At 41.9% G+C, this 21,189-nt stretch overlaps 1 protein-coding gene, 1 long non-coding RNA gene and 1 pseudogene across 2 annotated transcripts in view; 1 reads left to right on the top strand and 2 right to left on the bottom strand.

The window, feature by feature from the left end:
- Nucleotides 1–84: 84 nt before the first annotated feature.
- On the top strand, nt 85–10,930 carry LOC106148590. Its single transcript, XR_001234180.1, has 2 exons — nt 85–1,245; nt 10,616–10,930. It is a non-coding gene; the product is annotated as an uncharacterized LOC106148590 (long non-coding RNA).
- On the bottom strand, nt 9,414–10,816 carry LOC102020461 (annotated as a pseudogene).
- A 6,309-nt stretch (nt 10,931–17,239) lies between the features above and the next one.
- Nucleotides 17,240–21,189, bottom strand: part of Cct4 (chaperonin containing TCP1, subunit 4 (delta)) — a 19,566-nt gene continuing 15,616 nt past the window's right edge. Inside the window, exons 9-14 of the mRNA XM_005385733.2 lie at nt 19,904–20,000; nt 19,705–19,815; nt 19,483–19,613; nt 19,009–19,243; nt 17,659–17,772; nt 17,240–17,442 (exon numbers count right to left, since the gene is read on the bottom strand). Of these exons, the coding sequence (XP_005385790.1) occupies nt 17,428–17,442; nt 17,659–17,772; nt 19,009–19,243; nt 19,483–19,613; nt 19,705–19,815; nt 19,904–20,000 (703 nt within the window). The 3' untranslated portion in view covers nt 17,240–17,427. The remainder of the gene's footprint in view (nt 17,443–17,658; nt 17,773–19,008; nt 19,244–19,482; nt 19,614–19,704; nt 19,816–19,903; nt 20,001–21,189) is intronic.

Here is a 21,189-nt window from a genome sequence, read left to right as displayed (position 1 = left end):
AGCCTGGGCTACATAGCGAGCTCAAGGCCAACCTGAACTACTTAGCAAGACTCTCAAAAAAAAAAAAAAAAAAGTCATTAAAGTAATAACACTTTATAATAGAAGTCTGCAGCTCAACAAGGCATTCTGGGACTATAATTGCAACTATACAAATGACTCTACCATAGACAGCCAAAGCATAGTTTCACCTTCAAGCTAGTTGCTGAAGTGACAGTCCCATTAGCGACTGTTGTAATTATTACTAATATACAAGTTGACATCCAATTTACTGGACAATGCGAATAGGTACTGAGTCTTTTTGCCGGTTTAGAAGGTTGGCCGACCTAACAGGGAATTTCGTTCCCTTCGCGTTTAACCGCATAAACGCAGACTTCTCATACAAATAAAACCCATTTTTTGAAGAAAGAGTACATATTTATTAACTGAAAAACTTGTGAGGAGACGCGGAAAGCAGGCGGTGTCATATGACAGTCTCTGGAAGGCGGCAGCGCATGCAGCCCGCGACACCGGAAGTGTGATAACTTCTCCTCTGATTGACTTGCGAGCTAGCAGGCGTCGACCAATCAGAAAGAGGCTACTGGTTGCCCCTCCCGCGTCTTTGGCGACCGGACTACAAAACGCCCAGAACTGGGTGGTGCCTGGCGCCCCCATCAGTGAGTGCAAGCGGAGAGAACCCGGCGTTTGCGGTGGTTCGTCACCGTGGGGGCGGCGGGGTAGCGCCACGCGAGCCCAGTAGTAACCACAGGCGCAGCATCCTCCACCTCACCCTCATTAACGCCCGCTTGGGATTCGTGTGCTTCAAACCGTGCCTTCCCTTTGTACCGCGTGCCTGTAAGAAAGACCGAAGCTCAAAACAGCAGACTTAAAGTCCAGCCACCTGCTGCTTAAGCTAAGCCTCGACTTCCCAAGGCCGAGGCTGCCTTCTTGTCAGGGCCTCCTGTAGAAGCCTGTCCGCGACCCTTTTTTGCGGGGGGAGTACTGCGAATGGAACTCAGGACCCTGCATCCCCTGTCCGAGACTGTCTTAACAAGCCTTTCTTGTTCGTCCCTCTGGCGGGTGAGCATCTGTGACATCCTCCATCTCCTCCAAGCTGCTGTTTGTTTTGGCCTAACAATTGCTTCTCAGATGCAGGTTCATTCTGAGCCGAAGCCAGAGCTCGAAGCCCAAGAGGTACCGACATCCAAGTGACAGGGTATCAAACTGGAGGCAGTAACCTGCAGCTAGTTCTGGGGCGCCATGCTGAGGGTGAGTGCAAGCCCAAAACAAAAAAATCCCAGCCACACAAGTCCACATGCTGGAACATTGCAGATAGATTAGATTAAAATGAAACAGTAAAACGAGAGGAATGAGAGAGAGAGAGAGAGAGAGAGAGAGTGTGTGTGTGTGTGTGTGTGCGCGTGTGCGTGTGTGTGTGTATAGACCTGGAAAGTTGCAGTTCACCAGGAATATTCTAAACTTGCAGAGATGTAGTAACACAGCCTCCAAGTATATAGAGCAGACATGGGCAGAGCTACAAGAGAAAGCAAGGTGGCGTAATCATAGGGAGAATTGTTTTTGCACTTTTGTATTGATATACAAATTTATCAGAATGGTTTTTTTTTAAACCGGAAATCGAACTCAGGACCTTGCATTTGCCAGGCAGGCACTTGTGCCACTGAGCTGTATCCCCAGCCCAGAGATACAAATTTATATAGGACAATGAAATGAGTAAATCTTGAATATACAGTTAGAGGGATTCTGAAAATGTGTCCAACCATGAAATCATACCTCTAGTAAGACAGAACATTTCCATTCTCGGAAAGATCCCTTATGTTCCTTTCCCAGGCTGTTCCCTGTTCTACCCCAACTGCTCTACAATTTCATATAAATAGTCTCATACAGTATACTATTTTTGCTCTGGGCATTTTCATCTCTCTTTCTTTCTTTAGTGTTTTCTTTCTTTTTTTTTTTTTTTCCAAAACATGGGCCTCACACACTTTAAGCACTACCAGTGAGCCACATCCACCACCCCATACTCAGCTTCCTTTGCTCAGCATATTTCCTGCTTTAAAAAAAAAAAAAACATACCTGGGGCCGGGAATATAGCTAAGTGGCACAAGCTCCTGCCTGGCAAGCACAAGGTCCTGAGTTCGATTCCCAGTACCAAAAAAAAAACAAACAAACAAAAACAAACAAACAAAAAAAAACCATACCTGCCACCATACCTGCTTTAAAAAAAAAAAACTCATCACTACCCAGCTGGGCAGGAGGCAGAAGGTGAATCCTGCTGTGAGCCTGGACTAAAGGGTGAGTTTAAGTCCAGCCTATATTACAAAGTGGCACCTTGTCTCAAAAAACAAAAAACAAACAAATGAAAAAGATTCATCCCTATAATCTTTCCTGTTCAATTCCTGAATAGTACTGTGCTGAAACAGTTTCTAATATGGGAAGAATTTTCTCAATATTTTTTATGTTATTGATAATGTTATAAACAAGAAATACTTTTAAATTTATTCTGCACTGTTATTTTCTTTACATTTCTTAAGTATATATTTTCTTAAATGTATCTACTTGTTTATCTATTAATCTGCCATGGATGTTTGAGTGATTTTCTTTTTTTTTTTTTTTTTTTGAGACAGGGTCTCGCTATGCAGTTCAGGCTGGCTTTGAGCTCACTTTGTAGCCCAAGTTGGTCTTGAACTTGCCGCAATCCTCCTGCCTCAGCCTCCCGAGTGCTTGGATTACAGGCGTGTGCCACCACGCCTGGCTAATATTTTTATATTCTTGACTGTCAGTTTGGGTTTTCCAGGAAGCCAACACCAAAAAGGAATTAAAAGTAAAGGAGATTTATTGCGGGGGGCGGGGGATTCTTGTGAAAGAACAGTAGAAAAAGTCTTCAGGGCAAGATATAGTTAGACACAGTAGAAATAAGAAGGAATGGAAAATAGTTGGGTAAAAGAATGTTCAAACTTCAGTGCAGCTCTGAGAAAGTCTCACCCAACTTAAGCGCTCCACCACATTCTGTGAATGGAAGAGTTCTGCAAGCAACGGCAACAAGGCATTACTGGCCTCCCAGTTGTTGACTAGACTTCCTTGGGAAGGGCATGTTATACTGCAGAGGGTCTTAGTGGTCCTGTGGCTGGAGGCTGTCAGCCAGTCCTGTGCTGATAAATAGTAAACCTGCCAGGTGTGGTGGCACATGCCTGTAATCCCAGCACTCGGGAGGCTGAGGCAGGAGGATCCTTGCGAGTTGGAGACCAGCCTGGGCTACAAAATGAGCTCAAGGCCAGCCTCAGCTGCATAGTGAGACCCTGTCTCAAAAAAGACCCCCCCCCCAAAAAAAATAGTGTACCAGCTCACAGGGGGAAATATGTATGTGATTAAGCTTATTATACATTTAAGATTTTATGGACTTCAATTGTAGCACACACTTATAATGAATAAACTGTTTACTATAAATTCCTCGTGGTAACTGATTCTCCCAGAATACTTTCATTAGTTTTTGCTAAACTCTTGTATCTGAGCCAGTCTGTGACTGTTAGTAACAATGTAGTTCCAACAAAAATGTTGCCTGATATTTTTGTTTATGAGTAAGATAAAGGTGAAACATCCACGATGTATCTATGTTGAAATTTCACTTTCCTGTTGGGACCAATTTCTTTGCTGAAATAGATAATACTTTTTTAATACTAGGAGAATTTTCCTTAATTTTTTAAATTCACAATGTAAAGGTTAGAGACAACACATACAGTTCTGCATTATTGACTCTCTTTCCCTCTCTCCCTTTCTCCTTTTTGTACTAGGGATTAAGCCGAGGGCCTTCACACTGAGCTACATTCTCAGGCCTTTTTTATTATTTGAGACAGTGTCTAAGTCACTAAATTCCCCAGGCTGGGCTTGAATTTGTAATCCTTCCGCCTTGGCCTCCCAGAGTGCTAAACTTATAGGCATCCACCACCACAAACAGCTACCCATCAATTCTTAAATGTAAATCTCAGATTTTGGTATTTGCTGGTTTCTTTGTCAATACTCCCATCATTGCTGATTTCAAGCTACCAACAGGCTATCACTGGACAGGGGTTTGGGGAAAGATGTCTGGCAGCACAGCATTATACAGTCCTCCACCGTACAGATGCAGTGGGTCTAAGTAACATAAGGGGAAGTGAAAAGTTTTGAGAAATTAACTTTGTTTTTAATATTATAATTTTACATTTTTTTTTTTTTTTGAGACTGACTCTTGCTGTGTTGTGCAGGCTGACCTTAAATTCACTATAGAGCCCAAGCTGGCCTCAAACTCAAAGTACTCCTCCTGCTTCTGCCTCCCAAGTGCTGGGATTACAAGCATGCACTACCACGCCCAGTTTTCATGGCTATATTTAAACAGTTTGCAGATTTCCTTAAAATATCACAGTTAAGTCTCTCAAGCCAGTAATAGCAGGTTCCAGTGCACTACTATATCAGTTGACTGCATCTTTGATCCTGTCTCTAAGGGAACTCTAAGTCACCTCAGCTCCATGGCTGCCATGTTTGATATTATGAATAAATCATTTACTAATCATAATAAAATGTATAAGCCTTTTTGATACACTTGTGTACACACAGTCTCAAAATGAAAGGGCACAGATTTGAATAGCAAAATAAAGAAACAATATATATATGAGACATAGCTAACATATGTACACACAATTGGAAAGTATATATTATTTTAGTGTTATGGGAATAATATCAGGACCTCCAAATATAATATAAGGGAAATACTATCATTCTCAACCAGCTAGATGTCCAATATGCTGAATTTGTATACTATAAAATCGAAGAATGCTAGGAACAGCAGAGATTAAGAGTAGGAAATATTTACTGAGTGGAGAGATACAAGGGGACCCAAGTGGGTTGCTGAGGACCCCACTTTTCAGGGGAAGTTTCCCCCCTACCCCAGGGGAAGTTTTATAGAGCACAACCACATAGGTACAATGTGGGTTAAGGCTATGGTCAACCATTAAGATGGTAAGTATAGGGGCTGGGGATTTAGCTCAGTGGCAAAGCGCCTGCCTGGCAAGCGCAAGGTCATGAGTTCAGTTCCCAGTACCAGAGAAAAAAAAAACCAAAAAAAAAAAAAAGATGGTAAGTATAGTTGCTTTGGCCATATTGATCCATGGGAAAGTAAGTCACATAGCAAGTATACATGGAAAGAACAAACAACTAAGGAAAAAGAACAAAGAACTTTTTAGGAGGTGAGGAATCCAAGGGTCTTGGTCACCCACAGAGGTAACTGATGTTTATTAGAGCAGGTGCTATAATTTACTGTAGGCCTGGTCTTTCCATCTTTATCTTGAGGCCTGGCCTCTAACAGATGCGCCTCCAGACACAGTTGTAATGAGTTTTCATCTTGCAGTGACTCGCTCAAGGGCCCAGCCCTACCCAACTGCCTATAATATTTCTACCTAGCTTAGATGTCTATAGTGTTAGGCACATGCAGAACATTATGAGAAGTAACCATAGTAATAAGTCATAAAGCATCAACAGATTTCAAATGACTCGATCAACTTTCTCTGATCACTTAATCCAATTAAGGTTAGTTATTAATCAGAGAAAAATAACTGGAAAAGACTTTTCAGTTTGGAAATTTTAAAACACTTCTAAAAACAATTCATGGATGATAGAAGTCATAATCATAAAAATCAATTCTAAAATATGTAGATTCAAATAATAGTAAAATTACTGTGTCAAAATGTCTTAGATATAAAATGGTACAGCAATTTTGAAATAGATTTTGGCAATTTCTCTGAAAGTTCAGATTCAGTTGCTGTATGACTCACTGCTAGGTCTATTATCCAAGAGAACTGAAAACATATGTTCACAAAAACCTTGTATACAAATGTTCATAGCAGTCAAAAAGTGGAAACACCCACGTGCCCATCAGCTGGTGAATGAGTGAACGAACTGTGGAGTGTGCGTACAGAGACTGTTACTACTAAGACATAGCAAGGAGTGACTTTGGCTTCTACCCTGCGCTTGGTCCTGGCAGTGCCGTGTACCTTGGCATGGGCGGTGATCAAAGAGTTGAGAAGCAAAATGACCTGCTGTGAGATAAGTGCAGTGCTACTGAAGAAGCTGAAATTTACAGAATGCCAACAACAAAAGAATTTTAAGCCAAACTGGACATGGCAGCATACACCTGTAATTCAGTACTCTGGGAGGTAGAAGCAGAAGGATCCCAAGTTTGAGGCCAGTCTGGGCAACTTAGTGACTTAGCAAGACCCTGTCTCAAAAATGAGAATAAGAAAAGGGTTGCGGATGTAGCTTAGGATAAGGCTCTGGGTTTAATTCCCAGGACTGGGGGCAGGGGTGTGGGGAGAAGCAGGAATTATCAAAGTAAATGTGGAGGTGAAAAAAGTAATGAAAATCTTTAGGCTTAAAGAGGATGTTGTCATTGAGTTTGCATCCAGCCAGCTGGAGTGATGCCTGAGCCAAAATGGAAGTGATTCCTCGCATCTGAAGTATAACATCCTCACTTTATATGGCCACAACAATGTCTCAGTGCCACTCTGGCTCACTTCCTGTGTGTGCATTTAGGGAACAGGATCCAAAACAGGGCAAAAGCACCCGGTGGTTTTTGAGGGGAAAAATGCTGGAGGACTTACGTGGAGGACCTGGCCTGCGCTGAATGATTAAACTGAAAGACTGAACAACGGGATGAAAACACATAGGTGCTAGAGGAGCGAACGGTTAAAACACGGGGCAGAAGCACACAAAGAACTGAAGTGCGAGGCCCAAAGCACACAGGCTCTGTGAGAATCAGCTGCAGGGGGAAAGCGCAAACTGTGAGAATCAGATGGTCAAGCATCCGCAGTTCAGATTAGTGAAGCATGCTGTTTGCCATGTCCTTCCCCTTTTCCCAAGAAAAACTGCCTAACCTTTAGTCAGCTCCTGTCCCACACTGGTTTTTCTCACTTTTAGAATATTTACAGTGACATTCTGAATAAAAGCCAAAGGGTTTTTATTTTGGTAGTTTTTCGTTGCCCCAGCGTCTCCAGCGTCTCCCTGACTGGTGGATGCTGTCGATGGAGAGCCCCTCTCTGGGCCGCCCAGTGACTGAACTAAGCCTCGCCTCCAGGTGAGTTTCTATCCTCCGCATTGCCAGTGCCTCATTCGGCAACACCTTGACAGAGGGACGGTGGCCCTGCTGTTAAATGCATTCTACTTTCCTAGAGCTAAAGAAGAGATAAAACAGACTCAACAAGAAAAGTGGCATCTGTGAAACGCGAAATGGACACATATTTGTCTATCCAAGAATTCGACTCTCTATTATGGTCTGAATGCTGATGTACCCCAAATCCACGTCTTAGGGGCTGGGGATTTAGCTCAGCGGCAAAGCGCCTGCCTGGCAAGCGCAAGGCCGTGAGTTTGGTTCCCGGTACCAGAGAAAAACCAAAAAAAACCAAAAACCAAAAAACAAAAAACCAAATCCACGTCTTGGAACCTAATGGCCAGTGTGGCAGTATTAGAAGGTGGGGCCTTTGGGAAATGATTAGATTCAGAGGACTTCACTCTCATGATTGGGATCAGTGCCTTTATAAAACAAGCCTCTGGCTGGGTGTAGTGGCACATGACTGTAATCCCAGCACTAGGGATGCTAAGGCAGGAAGATCACCACAAGTTCAAGGCTAGCCTGGGATATACAGTGAGTGCAAGGCCATCCTGAGCTACAGAGTAAGACCTTGTCTCAAAAAACAAACAAACAACAAACAAAAAATTAATAGGCCTCAGTTCCCTTTGGTAATGTAGACCTGTCTTCTGGAAAGTTTATAAATTTTGGTCATGAGTATTTTGAAAGGAAAGAAATTGAGACTTTGACATGCTTTCTCTTTGAAATACACTTTTTTTTTCAATACTGGGGATAGAAACCCAGGGCCTTGTGCATGCTAGGAAAACACTCTACCACTGAGCTATACCCTCAGCCCTTAAAGTCCATTATTAACACGCCAAGTGTGGTGGTGCACCCCTGTAATCCCAGCACTCAGGAGGCTGAGGCAGGAGGATCACCATGAGTTTGAAGTCAGCGTGGGCAACATAGTGAGCTCAAGGCCAGCCTGCACTATAAAGCAAGACCCTGTCTCAAAAGGAAGAAAGGAAGAAAGAAAGAAAGAAAGAGAAAGAAAGAAAGAAAGAAAGAAAGAAAGAAAGAAAGAAAGAAAGAAAGAAAGAAAGAAAGAAAAGGAAGGAAAGAAAGGAAAGAAAAAGAAAGCAAGCAAGCATTATTAACAAATTGTCTCATTGATTGGGACCATCTCCTCTACCATGACCCCTAAGTAGGTACTGAGACCCATTAGCAGGATACAGTAGTGAGAGCCCCAGCAAAAACACACAGGTAGAAGAGACATCTGGAATGGTGACTTGGGATTAACACAGATGCTGGAGGGCTACCTCTGATGCAGGGAGTATGTGAAAGATTATTACTTAGAAATGCCTGCATTTTCACTGGCAGCAGAAAATAAGCAAGGTAACATCACTTGGACCACATTTAATCTTCAAAAATACTCTGTGATGATATTGTGCTGATATAACTTAGTTTGTCTCAAAGATATGACAGAAAAAAATCCACCAAAATAAATGTTATTTCTTTTTCTTTTTTGGGACAGGGTCTCACCATGTATTCCTGGCTGGCCTCAAACTCACTATATGGCCCAGGTTGGCCTTGAATTTGCAGCAGTTCTCCTGCCTCAGCCTCGTGAGTGCTGAGATTACAGGTGTGGCCACCATGCCCAGATATTTTCTTGGAGATGCTATCTATCCCTTTTTCATATGATTAAAATATAATACATACTATGGGTACTAGTGGCTCACACCTGTTATTCCAGCATGCACCTGTAATCCCAGCACTTAGAAGGCTGAGGCAGGAGGAGCACTACGAGTTCAAGGCCAGCCTGGGCTACAAAGTGAGTTTAAGGCCAGCCTGGACTGCATAGTGAAATCCTGTCCAAGAGACCAAAAAAAATTGCTGTCTAGGGCATTTACTTTTGCAATAAATTTTTTTTTTTTTTTTTGTCTTTTTGAGACAGGGTCTGGCTATGCAGTTCAGGCTGGCCTTCAGTTCACTTTGTAGCCCAGGCTGGTCTCATACTCACAAGGATCCTCCTGCCTCAGCCTCCCGAGTACTGGGATTACAGGCATGCACCACCATGCCCAGCGTAACTTGCTCTTGAGCTGCTTGCTATCTCACTGATTATAGAGAAAGCTGAAAACCAACTTGCTGGCATGCAATTTCCAGGGTGTTTTTCTCCACAACTGAATCTACTGTTCCTTAAAAAAAAATTTTGTGGCTGGGTGTAGCAGCACATGCCTGTAATCCCACATGCATTTGGGAGGCTGAGGCAGGATTGCTGTAAATTTGAGGTCAGCCTAGGCTACATAGTGGGTTCAAGGCCAGTCTGAACTACATAGTGAGACCCTACCTCAAAAACAAAACAAAACAAAACTCACTGTAAAAACTTTATCTGTACATCATTACTGTGGCTGTTAACATTTTGATTATAACAATATTTATTGTATGCTTATGTACTTGTCATTATGCATATATGTATCTTTGTGTTATATACCATTATTTCTTCAGGACAAATATGAATAAAAGGACAGAGTTTTGTTTTGTTTTTCTTTTTTGTGGTGCTAGAAATCAAACCCAAGGCCACAGCACTACATCCCTGTTGCTATGCACAGCTTGCGACCTGTATTTGTTTATTTATTTTTAGAAAGGGTCTCCTTAGGTACTCTAGGCTGGCTTCCAATGCAAGATCCTCCTGTTTCAGCTTCTTTGAGCTGGAATTACAGGAATAAACCAGTACGCCTAGCTTTATGTATATTTTTTAAGGTTTTTGTTATTATTGCCAAACTACCTTCCAGAAAGTGCACACCAGTTTGCATACCAACCACTCTTTGCCATTAACACATGTCAGTTTTACTAATTCTGGCTAATCTGCTGTACTGTATTGGGGGGGTAGACATATTGCTTTATTGAAGAAACTCCTGTCCAAATTACTCCCATCTAAGAAAACACACAGAGCTTCCATAGGAATAAGAACAAACAATATGGGGCTGAAGAGTGCCTCAAATGTTATTTCCTTAAAAAAAAAAAAAAAAAGTAGAAGGAAATCATAAATACGATCTTTTTACTTTACAGAAATGAAGAACTGAGTTCCAGTTTTTGATGCATATTAAATTCCAAATACAAAATTCACTCTCAGACCAAGATGAGGGGGAACATCATTCTTCAGTATTTTAGTTCTCATGCAATAACACCCACAGGTCTGTTGAATCCACCTTTTCTATTCATGTACTGCCTGTACTGCCTCTTGTGAGACACGTTTATAGCACAGGCATTTAAGAGCCGTCTACCTTCTCCCTTTTGTGGGGTCAAAAGAGGCAAATCCCATTAACGTCATCATTTCTATTTCTTCCTGTTTTGTTTTCTAGGTCTTCCTCAGTAATCTGATGTTCTTTGTTCTTTTTTTTTTTTTTTGGTTTTTCTCCGGTACCGGGAACCAAACTCACGACCTTGCACTTGCCAGGCAGGCGCTTTGCCGCTGAGCTAAATCCCCAGCCCCGTTCTTTCTTTCTTTCTTTTCCTCATCTTTTCTTTCAGCGGTGAAGGGGAAGGAGATGTGGATCTGTGTCGTCTTGGAGATCTGGAATGCCGCCCATGCGGGGACCTGGAGCGGCTTCTGCGATCTCTCTCCCCTGGGACTGGGACTTTCTGTAGCGCTGCGCTCTCTGGCAGGAGGTAGACCGGGATCATCTGTTTCCTCTGTGAAGATCGTGGGGATCGTCTGCGGCTGTGACCCATTCGGAGGCCTACTTCTCATATAGCCCCAGACAATCTACTTTACTGTATTATGTATTTTTTTGGATTAGTAGTGATAATGACGTGCTGACATGTTTATATACCTTTTGCAAATGACCTGTTCATGTCTTGCCTGCTTTTCTATTTTATTTTAGCATGATTATATTTTACTCTCAATGGCTTGAAAGGTTTTTTATATAGTAGGGATACTGACACCTTGTCTGTCAATTCATAACAAATGTCACATCTTCGCTTAGCTCAGGAACTTTCTCCTCTTGCTTAGGAGGATATGGTATTTGTTCTGTTCTAGTTATGAATTTTTTCTTTGTAAAACAATTAGCATTTTCAGATTCTTTTTTGTTTGCTTTTGACGCAGTTCAGGCTGGCCTTGAGCTCACTTTGTAGCTCAGGCTACCCTCGAACTTGCAAAGATCCTCCTGCCTCAGCCCCCCAAATGTGGGGATTATAGGCGAGTGCCACCACACCCACTTTGCATTTTCAGATTCTAAATTATTTTAATTGCTTTCAACTTAATATGTCCTTGTTATAGTTAAAAATTGCTAATCAAAGGTACCATATAGAGAGCAGCTAAGTTTTAAAAAGCACACATACTTCAGAGTACGGAGTATCTGTATGGTGCCAAAGTATGACCCACAGGTTATTTAATAACTGCAAAAGGGGAAAAATGTGTGTTTAAAGAGAGATCTGGGGCCAGCAATATAGCTCAGCAGCACAGCACCTGCCTGGCAAGTGTGAGGTCCTGAGCACCCCTCCACACACAAATCTGTTGGCAATCACTTTAACTAGGTTATCAAATTTAGTATTAGAATGAAATTGTTTTTTCATGTTGTGGGGCAAGGGCCATTATGCTGGGAAAGACCATCAAATGGGAGCCCATAGAACTGCCCTTACCTAGGAAAATGCTAAAGCGTAAGTGGCGACTTGTTCCTGGAGGGATCATGGAGGTCAGTGCCACCACCCAGGACTCGCAGACACAGAGGTGATGACTGCCACCAGCTCCCCACTCAGCTTTCCTTTTGACCCACTGGCGAATGAGGGTGGGTTACTGTAAGTTTAACCAAGCGGTGACTCCTAATTGTAGCTGCTGTGGTTTCATTACTTGAGCAATTAACCCATTTTCTGATACATGGTACGCAGCTAGTGATCTGACAAACGGCTTTCTTTCCTGTCTAAAAGGCTCACCACAGCGATTTGCTTCCAGCTGGTTAAGGCTGGCAATGCCTTACACTTCAGAGGTAGAAAATTTCTGCAGCCCTATGTCGTAATTGTTTGTCAGGATCTTAACTGCTTTTCCCTCTCACAAGCTATTCCACTCACCCATTGTATTGATGACACTAAGCTGAAAAGACCTAGTGCACAAGAAGTAGCAACTGTAGGTGTAGTGATAAAATATTTGCATGCCAAAGTGTGGAAAATGACTATAAAGGAGACTTCTACCTCTGTGAAATTTTTGAATCTGGTTGGGTGTTTTGAAAACTGGAAGCAACTGACAGACTTCCGGAGCTGCAGGGGCCAAAATGCTCAATCTCTTTGTGACTTCACACTGAAGAACCAGAGATGGCAATTAAATGTACTGTGCTACATCCACAGGAAGGTTGTATCTTCCCCTCCCTCCTTCAAAGAGCTCAGGCAGAAGTACAGCGCTTGAGTTACGCTCATCTGCAAGTACAAGGAGGTTCAGGTTGTATGAGGACACTAGAAAGGTCAGAAGATTGGCACAGTCCAGATTTACAAGAAGGAGTATGTCAGCTACACTGAACAGACGCGGCACAAAAAGGCAAATGGCAAACCCACCCATGTGGGCATCCACCTCAGCAAGGTGGTGATCACTAGGTGAAAACCAGACAACACAAAGAGATCCTGGGATAGAAAGCCAAATCTCTCCAAGCTGGAAAGGAAAAGGGTAAATACAAGGAAAAAACCATTGAGAAAATGCAGGACTAAAGTAATCTCATACACAACTTTTAATTAAAAACTAAAATAAAAAAGGTATCTTTTCTAAAGTGAACAGTAAGTTGCCATGTCTAGCACTTTCTACAACCGAAGAGTGCATTTAGTGGGCCTCCGGATTTTGAAGGCAACATGTTCCTCACCTGGATGTTATTCTGACCCATAGAATGAGTAGTGACTCAAAATACTGCTAGTTTTGAGTGGGTCCTGAACAGAAGGCTCTGCAACAGGCCCAAACTGCTGTGAGTTGTTCTGCTGCTTGGGTCATATGTCCAGCAGACTCAGTGGTACATGCATACACAGAAGCAATGGCAGAGGGCTGACTGTTGTTTGAATGCTTTGGCAGACTATTTGGGAACTATATAGCATAGGTAGGCCTTTAGGATTTTGGAGCAAAGTTCTGCCATCCATTTCTTTTTGAGAAAAAGCTTTGACCTGTTACTGGGCATTAGTAAAGACTAACCATTTAACCGAGGGCAAAGTTGCCATGCTTTCACAAGCTGGATGTTATCTGACCCAACAAGTGAAAAGACATGCAGAGTAGCACTGTATCATCAAATAAGTAATAAAAAGCAGGTGTGGTGGCACATGCCTGTAATCCCAACACCCAGGAGGCTGAGGCAGGACTGCCATGACTTTGAAGCCAGCCTGAACTACAGTGAGATTCTTGTCTCCAAAAAAAAAAAAAAAAAAAAGATATACACGATTGAGCCTGAACAGGGCCTGAAGACACCAGTTACATGAAAAAAAAAAAAAAAAAAGGCCAAATTGCATACGGTCCCCACTCCCTTTGTCTGTGCGTAAGGCTTCATAGGGAGTTACCTACACAAAGACAGAGGCTCAGGCCTGTTCAGGTGGATCTGCATTACATGCAGGTATTACTAGGCCGCGGCAACACTACTGCTCCCCATCCGCACCCGAGGCAATCTTCCTATGGGCACAATTTCAGACACTGTACTTTGTTTGGTGGGAGAACTGGCCAGATGTAGAAATGAACTGGCACTGTCATGGTTTAGGTCTAAAATGACAAAGCCTTAAGTTTTTGGAAGGTGACTACATTACGGGTACATTATAACTGATTCACTGTTAGGATGGGGTGGGGGGTGGCAGAAAGAGGTGGGTCACTGTGGGCATGACCTGAAAGGGTAATCTCCTTCCTTGATGCTCTGGCTCCTGGCTGCCATGAGGTGAGCAACTTTCCTTTGCCAGACCCTTCCCCATGCCTTCCTGCCTCAAAGCCAGACAACCATGGGCTGAAATGTGAGCCAAAATAACCGCTCCTGAATTGTGGATAGTGGGTATCATGCCTTGGCAATCAGAAAGTGGTTAGGACAAGTGTACAGATTCATGGGCTGAAGCCAAAGGTTTGGCTGGACGGTCAAGGACTTGGAAGGAATATGATTGGAAAATTGGTAGAAAGTGATTTGTGAACACCCTGGGCAAAAAAATGTGAAGATACTTGTGTACCATGTAAATGCTCACCAAACTGTGACCTCAGCAGAGAATTTTAATTATCAAGTGGACAGGATGACCTGCTCTCTGGAAAGCAGTCAGCTTGCCACAGCCCTGCCCAATGCACTCAAAGTGGTCACAGTGGCTGTGACGCAGACCACACACAGGTATACAACACGGACTTTCACTTAGCCAGGCTGGTCCGGATGTAACCACTGCTGAGCTCCCGTGCTGCCAGCAGCACAGACCAACACTGAGTTTCTGAAGTGGCACCACACCCCAGCTACCTGGTGGCACATTGATCACACTGTACTTCCATTTTGGAAGCGGCAGTTTTATCCTTAGTGGGATGGACTCTGGGTTGTTTTCTTCCCTCCACGTTTCTGCCAGAACTACCATCTGTTGACTTAATATTTAAAAACACTTGGAGCCGCTGTAGTGGTACACATCTGTGATCCCAGCACTCAAAAAGCTGAGGCAGGAGGATCGTTGCCAGTTCAAGGCCAGCCTGGGCTACAAAGTGAGCTCAAGGCCAGTCTGACCTGCATAAAACCCTGTCTCAAAAAAGACAAACCCACCAAAAAGCCTTGGTACAGGGCACTGAACCCAGGGCCTCATATGTGCTAAGTACACACTACCACTGAGCTACTACATGCCCAGTGCTTTCAACTGATCGACTGTGGTACTGGAGATTGAACCCAGTGACACTACCACTGAGCTACATTCCCAACTTTTTTATTGTGTGTGGGGGTGTCTTTTTGAGACAGGGTCTTGCTATCCAGTTTAGGCTGGCTTTGAGCACATTTTGTAGTCCAGGCTGCTCTCAAATTTGCAATGATCTTCCCACCTCAGCCTCCTGAGTGCTGGGATTACAGGTATGCGCCACCACACCCAGCTAGGTGTTTCCTTAGGCCTGAAACTGGCGGTGATACTTAATTGTAAAACTAAGTTCTAGCCAGGTGTGGTGGTACATGTGATCCCAGCATTCTAGGAGTATCACAAGTTCAAGTGAAGTCTGGTAGCAAGACCCTGTCTTAAAAAAGAGGCTGGGCATGTAGCATGTAGATCAGTGTGAAACCCCAGGGTTCAACCCCAGTAATGGAACCCCACAAAAAGCCAAAACCCTAAAAACATACAAACAACTTTTTAAAAAAGCAGATCAATCCACCATTAAAAACCCCATTTTTCCACACCTGGTTGAACTCTCACCTTCAGATAATTCTACCACTTTGCAGTAACTCTACATGTAACACTTCTGAGAGCAAGCAAGCTTTAGGTGCATTTCAAGCCAAAGTGCCATATTTAATATAGTAATTCTTACCCATTTAACATGTGTAAAACTTACTGGTTTTATTAGGTTCCTCTTGTTCTGTACCCTAAAGACATTTTCAGATTTTTTGGTGGTGGTGCTGGCGTTCAAATTTAAGGACTTGTGCACGCTTGGCATGAGTCACTTTCTCTCTGCTGAGATACCACCTAACACACACAGGTTGAGGGTTACTTTGACTCAGTCACAGTCCATGGCTGGCAGGCTTCAGGGGAGAATGGCATGGCAGAGAAAGAGATGCTACTTTCCTATAGGCCAAGAAGCAGAGCAAGTAGGAGCTGAGAGATACCCTTCAGGTGATACCCACAGCAACCTGCCTCCCCCAGTTAGTCACCACCTCCCAAAAGCAAGCTCGCTAGATTCCATAATCCAATCTTTTCCAAAAGCCCCGTGTACGAACGACTGCATGACACTCCAGGGGAGATGTAGACATAAAACATTAACGGCATGCTTTACTGAGTTGCAGCCCCAGCCCAGATTTCTATGCACAACGTTTTCATCCTAGAGTAACTCTGACATAAATGTTATGCTTCAGAACTGAATGGCTGATGCAAGCACCTGCCTAGCAAGCACAAGGTCATGAGTTTGATTCCTGATACCACTCAAAAAAATAAAAAAATAAGAAACAGAACTGAATGGCAAAATGTCAATACTATTGAATGTAAGTAGAAGTGGTTTAATTTATACCAATGCAAATTTAAGAAAACCAGTTACAAAACGTTTCTCTTGCAAGAGTTATAAGAAATGTTTGTAACTACTTAAATTTTAGTTATAAAAAATATTGTGGAGCTGGGAGTAGCGGTGTATGCCTGTAATTCCAGTATCTGGGAGGCTGATGCAGGAGGCCTGCCATGAGTTAAATCCAGGCCAGTCTGAATTACAGACCTTGTCTCAAAAAACCACAAACCACCCAAAATCCCTAAAATAATATGGATCCAACTTATAGTCTATTTTAAAAGTCTTTTGCCTAAAAGCTCTATAAAGCTTTGTGTAGAGTGGCTAAGAAATTAAAAATGATCACTAGTTTATTTTTCCCAGCAACGGGGAAGGCAGAGCCAGGAGGATCACTGTGAGTTTGAGGCCAGACTGAACTACACAGCAAGATTCTGTCTCTTAAAATATAACAAAAAGGCCCCTAGTTAAAGTGTGTGCAGAATCGGGAAAAGACTAATTAGGTTATCTTACACTGTTCATGGTAAGGGCTGACACCCAAATGAGACATAATATATGGATAAAAATACCTTTTGTACAAAAGATTTGCAGCATGAGCACTTGTTTTTTGTACTATAGTGGTGAGGACTGAATCTAGGGCTTCATGCATGCTAAGCAATCTCTATCACTAAGCTAGCTACACCCCTATCCCAGCACTTACTTTTGTACTTGTAGAAGGATCTTAGGTAACACCACAGTACTCTTAGAGAAAGGGATTATGATACCAGCGGAAGGCTTTCTTCTTAACCTTTGTATCTTTCTGTATTGTCAGAAATTTTTAAAACAGCATGTGCATTTTTGTTTTAAGAGGCATTTATCAGTGGTATTTTAGTCCATTTTTTTCTTCTACTTTAAGGAAACAAGAGTAAGCCATTAAAACGCCATTTAAGTCTTTGTGTATGTAGTATTTCTTATATAGGTTTTCAAAAGTATCACAAATACAATATTAGGGGATAGACCAATCAATCTTTTGAAATCAGGTATTTAATATTGAGTTGTTCCAACACAATTTCAAGCAAACGCCAACCAGAAGACCAAGTCCAGGAATTCAGAGCACAAACAACCCTTTGAACAACTAGGAATACCAAGATCTTCTTCCACTTGAATTGCAGTACTGGTAATATAATGCTGCCAGTCAGCCACTGTATTCAGATTATCGAGTGTTTACCTGTTAAGAGAAAAACTTAGGATTTACTTTCAGAATATTAAGTTTGGAAGGTGTTCAAGGCAATTATCCAGATTTCCCCTCATTTTTACAGATGAGAAAATATTATCATCTGCCATCACTTTGATTACTAGCAAACATTTATTAAAATACCACTGTTACAACCTTTAAAAAGTGCAGCATAGCCTTATAGGGAATTTGCAAACTATGTATACTTACCACATCATCAATTTTCAAAATGCTCCGGACCGTTTCAGTTGCTAGGGTCAGCGCACTGACTGACACCAACAAAGGCTGGACAACCATCTCCTCCAAAATGTTGGAGATACCACCCTGCAAATCAGCACCGACAGCTTTCAGCGTTTGTGATTATAAACACCAACAAGCACCCTATCATCAGAATGCTCCAAGACCTGCTCATGCAAAAGTTTCCCCCTGTCCAGGCACATTAGGATAAAATATTGTACGAAGCTCTTCTCTACGCTGCAGGTTGCATTCTAGCTGTAATTTGGAAAAACTGAATGATAGAGTCCCCTAATCCTGACCCTCAAGCAATTTCTAAGTATCATTTATTTTTCCTTTACATCTCTTGTATTTCCGGTGTTAAATTCTTCACTGCACTACAACTCTTGTCCCCTTTATCCCAGGGACACTGCTAAGGGCCAAGATGTTTCCCTGGCTCCAGTATTGTTATGTTTAAAAAACTTTTTTCAGGGCCGGGGATGTAGCTCAGCAGTGCTGCGCCTGCCTGGCAAGCATGAGACCCTAAATTGTTTCCAGTATTAAAAAAAAAAATTCTCTTTTCTTTGCTTTAGCCCTTGCTTAAAAAAAATTAGGGGACCCCAACTATTAGAAGAAAAACAAATGCCCTTTTCAAGGCTTCCTCATCCTGGCTTTTATCTATCTTTACCTTAAAATCTACATTATTAACATACAGCCCCTCTCTAGACAAGCAGATAACCTCTAGGCTCCTTTACCTGAAACCACAGCTTCCTTAAATGTAATTTCCTTATCTCCTACCAACCAAAGTTGCATCTTCATACAGTTTCCCCTAACTAGGGAGTCAGCCTTCCGAGTTCCACATGATTCAGCAATAACACCATGAACTGTTACTTCTCCCACTTCACGTATTCTCCCCTCAATAAAACATGAACAAACCAGGGACTGTTACTACTCATTTGTGTTTACGCTGTGTGACTACACCCGGTCATGCTCACAACAGGAGCAACGGTTAATATTTACAGCGTTAATCAGTAATGAATTGGCCCTCACAACAGATCTATGAGGTCACTATTAATCACCTCTACTTTTAGAACTGAGGAATGTAAACTAAACTAACTTGCTGAAAGTTACAGTCAGTAAGTGGCAGAGTCAATGAACAATATATTCTATTCTACTCAAGTATCATCTTTGTTCTTTTTTTTTTTGTTTTTTCTCCAGTACCAGGAACCGAACTCACGACCTTGCGCTTGCAAGGCAGGCGCTTTTGCTGCTGAGCTAAATCCCCAGCCCCTCATCTTTGTTCTTAAAAGCACACATTAACTTGTGGTAGTCCTCTCAAATCATTACCTTTCGGACATTAATGCCTGCAGTTTTCTCTCCGTGGGCATGCCGGTTTCTCAGTTCTGTTACTGTGGAAATGGGACTCAGGCCGGCGTTCTCAGCTAGTGTAGAAGGAATTACCTCCATAGCATCTGCGAAAGCACGGACACAGTAGGATTCCATGCCACTCAGTGTTCTTGAGTACTCAGTCAATCTCAGGGCCAACTCTATTTCTGGAGCGCCACCTCCTGCAATAAGAGCTCTGAGACACACAGGTAGTTTTAGGTCATTTTATCCAACACAAAACTATTTATAATAATTTATTCTTTATATTCTGAAAAGTCAAAGTATCTAAGGTTTAATGTTCAAAATATTACTTAGTTGAGGGTTGGAGATACAGCTCAGCAGCACAGCACCTGCCTGGCAAGCGTGAGGTCTTGAGTTCAAGTCCCAGTATCCACACACACAAAAAACTACTTAGTGATCTGAAGTATACATTACCTCTTCTTCACTAAGCAGCGAATAACACACAGGGCATCGTGAATGGAACGTTCAGCTTCTTCAATCACCAGTTTGTTAGAGCCACGAACAACAATTGTAACTGTTTTTCCAGTGCTTGCACAGCCTGTGATCTTTAATAATTAAATTTTAAATTAGGTATTTGAGGTAAAGATTAAACAAAAACAAAAAGCCCAGGGAAATAAAGCTTAATTACACTGTTACCTTGAGCAGTTTGCCAGAACCATTTAAATTGACCTCTTCAGCTAACTCAGCAGAACCCAGCATGTCAGTGGTGAACTGGTCAATATGAGCAACTGGCTTGGTTCCAATTGTCTGGGAAAAAAATAAACTGACAAATTAAAATTTATCAGCTCAATGGACATTTTTATAGATTTACATACAACAGATGTTAGTATTTTACCTTACAAATAAATTCAATGTCTTCTCTTTCAATATCCTTAACCACCATGATCTTCATCTTGTTCAGAAAATGTAATGCAAGATCACTAAGAGCATCTCTAAAATATAAAACCAGTGCTTACATTAACACTATGTGAAAAAAACTGCTGTTAAACAGCTGTTAAGGCTTTCAACTATTTTACTATTGTTCAAATGGCTATTTATGGAGGAGAAACCGATCACTTTCATCATAGAGAATTTGTACCTGTACACGATATACCTTAGGTGCTTGGGTGGCCAAGTGGTGTAAGGTGCCAGACTCAGGACTACCCTGATTCTTTTTTTCCCCCCATTCCCCTCCCCTTTAAGCCATCTTCTCCTTATTTACAAAATGAAGGAAAATGCTTTTGGTTTCTTTTTTTTTGTCTTTTTGAGACAGGGTCTCGCTATGCAGCTCAGGCTGGCCTTGAGCTCACTTTGTAGCCCAGGCTGGTCTTGAACTTGCAACAAAAGGAAAATGTTTTAAACATTAGTTTAAATTCATAAGCTCAAAATTCTTAATGTAAGACTTCAATTCTGTAGGAAACTTTATTGCAATTCCAAAGCATGTAATCGCTCCAATACTATCAAACATATAAAACTGTATCTGTATATTTTTCTTAATAAATGAGCATGTTGTGGTAAACTGAAAATTTATTGATATTTTATAAATTTAGAAGTATGATTCAAACTTTACAAATTTATACTTTCCCACAGTTTATCTGGAATGATCTTTCTAAGAACTTGATGATGCTGGTAGATATTACAATCTCCTGAAAGACAATCAGATTGAGTTCTGGGGACAACTGACTCAAGCAAGTATGTAACTTGAGATCAGAACCCAGTCTTCCAACTGTTCCCTAAGCACTCTATCTGTACAAAACAAACATCACTAGTACTTTTGGAATAAAATATCCATGGAGTAAACAGGGATAATGCCTACTTACTAGAAGAAAATACTGAAGGGGGGGGGGAATTATTTCAAACTTTTTGATCTGTGAACTAGCAAAAGCATTTCCTCCAATAACTTCAACGTTTTAAGGTAATCAATCACATGAGCCTTTAAATAAATGTCTCTTTGTCCTGGGGATATAGCTCAGTGGCATAAGTGCCTGCCTGGCAATAGCGCAAGGTTGTGAGTTCGATCCCCAGTACCGCAAAATTAAATAGATAGATAAATAAATAAATATCTCTTTAACTTATTAATTTTAGATCAAATTTAGCATTTTGTTTTTATTTTTGGTACCAGGAACTGAACTCAGGACCTTG

Source organism: Chinchilla lanigera, unplaced genomic scaffold, assembly GCF_000276665.1.
Source record: "Chinchilla lanigera isolate Chin_1 unplaced genomic scaffold, ChiLan1.0 scaffold00023, whole genome shotgun sequence".
In the NCBI taxonomy this organism is placed as follows: Eukaryota; Metazoa; Chordata; class Mammalia; order Rodentia; family Chinchillidae; genus Chinchilla; species Chinchilla lanigera.
Note: the sequence above shows the minus strand (reverse complement) of the source record. Positions and strands in the feature narration are given on the sequence as shown.